The 4,810-nt window shown below is 39.4% G+C and overlaps 1 protein-coding gene across 1 annotated transcript; it reads right to left on the bottom strand.

The window, feature by feature from the left end:
• Window positions 1-1,472: 1,472 nt before the first annotated feature.
• On the bottom strand, window positions 1,473-3,805 carry LOC128439961 (nuclear factor 7, brain-like). Its single transcript, XM_053422502.1, has 2 exons — window positions 3,790-3,805; window positions 1,473-3,698 (listed from the first exon to the last, which is right to left on the bottom strand). The coding sequence occupies exon 2, from the start codon at window positions 3,385-3,387 to the stop codon at window positions 2,005-2,007; it is 1,383 nt and encodes a 460-aa protein (XP_053278477.1). The 5' UTR covers window positions 3,388-3,698; window positions 3,790-3,805; the 3' UTR covers window positions 1,473-2,004.
• Between the last annotated feature and the right edge of the window lie 1,005 nt (window positions 3,806-4,810).

Here is a 4,810-nt window from a genome sequence, read left to right as displayed (position 1 = left end):
TGTGAAACAACGTATAAGTTCCTTTAGAATCTTAAACTATCTTCTAAGTATCTTTACTTAGAAGATAGACTATCTTTAAAGCCCATTATTAAAAACACCTTTCGCCAAATAATACTGTTGCTCATAAAGAGAGTACTTATTGGTTTCAAATATGTGCAACACAATCCTCCTCACTCGACTCCATTTTATCTCTTACTGCAGTTTTCTAGAACACGCAGAATATAATAGAAAACAATTTACTCATAAACTGATTAAAACGGACAGTGTGCAAGTTTGCTGTGCTTGATGGTTGTAATTGATTTATGGTTTTAAGAAAAGCACTAATCAACAGTATTAAATAGATCAAGTGTTTGGCTCAAAATACATTGTGAAACACGGTTGTGTGTCTAAGAGGAAAACTGTCAGCAACCTCAGCCCGTTCACTCTGCTCTGCATCAGCCAATCGGCTTGCTGCTCCCTCACTGCGAGCTAAACACTCAACAACATCACAACAAGAAAGTCTACATATCTTCCCCCACAAACTAAAAAAAACCACACCTCTTCCGACTATACATTAAATATAAGTTTAAACTAACAATTTAGAAGCACTTCAATGACGCTTACTTATAGCACTTTGTAATTTGGCTTTTTTTGACCCACAACAACTTTCTTGATTCTTGTTGTTCTGGGTTTGCTCCCTCATGGTTGATGCACTTATTGTGAGACGCCTTGGATAAAACCATCAGCAACACGAAATGTAAGGTTATGTGAAGAATGGTGTCTAGTGGGTAATGTTAGCTAACAAGGCTAATGCTAAAGTTAGGGTCAGGGTTAGACAATAAACATTACAATGAGGTAAAAGTGTGATTCTGTGTGAAATGTAATCACAGTTAACTAAGACTCCACCACAGTTACTGTTTTTACTACTGTATTATCCCGCCTATAGTATATTCATATTAATATATATTTTTATATATTTATCTTGCTCATAGTTCTTATATCCTACAATACCTGTTAATACTGTACTATTCTATATATATGTCTTACTGCTCATAGTTCTTATATCTTACAATACCTGTTAATACTGTACTATTCTATATATATGTCTTACTGCTCATAGTTCTTATATCTTACAATACCTGTTAATACTGTACTATTCTATATATATGTCTTACTGCTCATAGTTCTTATATCTTACAATACCTGTTAATACTGTACTATTCCATATATATGTCTTACTGCTCATAGTTCTTATATCTTACAATACCTGTTAATACTGTACTATTCAATGTATATTTCTTACTGTACATATCTTTTTATTTACATTAAATACGCACAATACTCTGCACTTTACTGCCTTTTTTTTGCACTTCTGGTTAGATGCTAAACTGCATTTCTTTGTATAAGTACTTGTACTGTGCAATGACACTTTGACAGATACAATCATTTTGGCTTTATATTGACATTTCAACTTAAAAAAGGTCAAAACTCTGTTTCTGTTCCATAGTTTTTATTATTTTGATCACAATATTAAAACCACATCACTAGGCTGCTGTTTAATAAACACTTTTACAGAAATAATCATTTTGGCTTAATCACATCAAACAAACAAATGTTCATATATGTTGGATTATTTCCTATGTGAACAGACTTTAGGTTATTAAACATGAATCATGTCTCATTTGTGAGTTTTAATACATTTTGTTGAATGTGAACAATGATCAGCTGTTATTGATAAATGTGTTTTTATGTGGATCTTCATCAGTTCGACTTCATGGATCCACACAAAATCTAAATGATGGAAAACCTTTTCCATGAAAGTAAGAAAAACAAACCAAAGATAAATATCAGAAAATAATGATTTTTTTTTACACACGTGGAAAAGTCGACAGGAGAAATAAAAAATGAGTGAGAAGTAAAAAGAGAAAAAAACAAAGCTTTAGAATAATGAGTTTAACATTTAAATTCAGCGTATTTCTCTTGAAGAAATAAACATGATGAATAAAATCTTCATCTCTAACTACTCTAATCCAGCGTCACAGAGACATTCACAGGTAACAGCTTCACTGGGTGATGAGGATCTCTAGTGTTAAAGTATGGAAACATCTTCTGAGTGCAAGTGTGTGTGAAGGTGTGAATGTGTTTGTTAGTATCAGGATCAGAGAACAACAGTTTTCTTCTGTTCCAGTCCAGTTTCACTCTGATCTTCTGGATCTTCTGCACAGAGAGATCAGAAAATGCTGATGGTGACACTGCTGTGAATTTACCTTCATGGAACCATATTCCCCATGTTTCAGACAGCATGATTCCCTTCCTATGGACAGACTCTGCTGACACACCCAGTGACCAGCGTGTACTGTCTCCAACCAGGACGTCCCAGCTGTGAGTCCCTGAGTTAAAACCCTCAGATCCCAGGACTGAGAAGAAATGATCAAACCTCTCTGGATTGTCAGGAAGTTTCTTATTCTTTCCGACTCTCAAACTGGTCAGATCTTCAGACAGGACGAGCCATGGACTAGCAGAGTTTGGGTCCAGAACCACAGGACTGCAGAAGACCACGTCCTTCATCTTGTCCCAGATGTTGAAGCTCAGGTTGCCCAGATGTTTGGCCTCGTCTATCAGAGCTCCTGAGAACAGCCGTGGAACACGCAGCAGGGGGCGCTGCTGGACTCGTTCCACTGCAGCCTTGTAGTTGAGCAGGAACGAGACATCTTCAGCTCTCAGCTCCTCCTCTGTGGTTCTGATTGTGTCTGAAAGAGACGTTATGTTTCTGCTCAGAGCCTCAATCTTCTTCTTCATCATCCGACTCTTCTGCTCCTCTTCCTCCCTCAGTGCAGCCTTCCTGGTCTCCTCTTCCTCCTCCAGAAACTGATGAAGCTTTTTAAACTGCTCCTTGATCTGCCTCTCTGTGCGTCCAGCCTGGACCTTAATGTGTTTTGCTGTTTCTTCAAACATTACTTTAGAAAGTTCTAAACACTGTAACTTCTTCTTCAGGGGCTCCAGAGGTTCCTGAAGCTGCTTCTTGTGTTGTTGTGCAGCTTCATCGATGGGGCTGAATCTGTGCTCGGTGTGTTTTTCTGAATCTCTGCACACGAGACACACTGGCTGCTGATGGTCCAGACAGAAGAGTCTGAGTTTCTCTGAGTGCAGACTGCAGAGAGCATGTGAGGAGCTCTGATCTCTCTTCTGTATGAAGGTCTCACACAGGTTCTTCAACACCAGGTTACCAGGTGGTTTTGACCTTGAAGATCTTCTCTTACAAAGTGGACACTCTTTTACTTCTTTGTCTTTCCACCAGCTCTTCAAACAGTCTTTACAGAAGCTGTGGCTACATGACAGAACAACAGGATCTCTGAAGACTTCTTGGCAGATGGAACAGCAGAACTCCGCTTCTGATCTGGAAGCCATTGAGTCTCCAGGTGAAGCTGAAAACAGACAGTCAGTCAGTCACAGCTCCACAAACTTCACTGAGGTTCACTTCCCCTCTGAGTCGAGGTGTTTGTTAAACTCACTGTCAGTGTGTGGAGCGTCGGCAGGTTGTAGTTTGACTCTTCTCTCTTGTAGCTGGACTCACTCAGGATGTTTGGTCCAGTTTCGTTTTGTTTGTTTTGGAAGGTGAATGTGATCGTCTGGTTTTCAGCCTGCGTCTCTTCAGGGAGGAACAGCTGCTTCCTGGTTTCTCTGGTTTCTCAGGACACGGTTGTAAAAAGTAATTCAAGCTGAAAACAGACAGTCAGTCAGTCAGTCAAAGCTCCACGAACTTCACAAGGGTTTAGTTCCCCTCTGAGTCGAGGTGTTTGTTAAACTCACCGTCAGTGTGTTCTCTGTGGGGGGGGGGGGGGGGGGGGGAGTCTGTGACGTAACTGCAGAGCTGAAGTCACATTAAAGAGACAGGAGCAAAGTGCATACAAATGGTCACAAGAGCAGAAAATTAAAAAAGGGTTTTATAAAATTCAAATCAGCTCAAGTTTGCTTATTCATTTGTGTGTGAGTGAAGTCAAAAGTATGACATCATCAAATGATTGTACATTTTGTTGTGATTATTATAACTTAAGTGTGACAGCATTTTATGGTGTGACTTTGGGCATTCATAAAATGTGGAAACATATTTAATATGAATATTAATTAATAACTTGAGTTTACATTAAAGCTACCTCGTGGGCACCAGCCTTCAAAGGAAGGAAAAGAGACAATTTATTTATTAAGTCTCATGAAAGTATTAACAGACAAAAGAAATGAAAATTTGAAAACTGCCATTAAAAGTAAGAGAAATACAAGGAGACCATAAAAACTGTGGGTAATAAAAGGAAGACATATAAAAATATAAAAACAAATGTCAAATATTCGTAGCTAAATTTACAGCTGAGACGAACGGGCATGTTAATGGTTGGGAAGTTGTTTTGGTCGTAAACCAAAATCAATATTTTATCCTGAGGGGGAAACATGAATATCTGACAGTGGCGGAAATTTCCCCCTGTGGACCAAATAGGTGTAAAGACATGCTGCGTATAAATCCATCAGCAGAGCAGCTACCATGACCGACATGTTTACCGTTAATAACCACTCATAAACCAATTTTTGTAGTGGTCCCCGGCTCTGGTGCGACACTGGACCTCAAGGCTCTCACACCTTTGCACACATCACCTCCTAATGCTGAGGCGGCTGCAGAGGTGAAAGATCGGCCCGGCGGCGAAGAGCCTGAGTGGCTGTGAGCTCTGACACCTTTAAAACACAAATCGCCTTCCATTATCTCGGATGGAGAGGAAGCCAGCAGCCCTTGCAGAAGAGAATGTATATAGACTTTTTTTTTGTCGATACATCACTGCAGCGT

This window comes from Pleuronectes platessa, chromosome 5 (genome assembly GCF_947347685.1).
Source record: "Pleuronectes platessa chromosome 5, fPlePla1.1, whole genome shotgun sequence".
Classification (NCBI taxonomy): Eukaryota; Metazoa; Chordata; class Actinopteri; order Pleuronectiformes; family Pleuronectidae; genus Pleuronectes; species Pleuronectes platessa.
The sequence above is the reverse complement of the archived record's forward strand: the minus strand, read 5'-3'. Positions and strand labels throughout refer to the sequence as shown.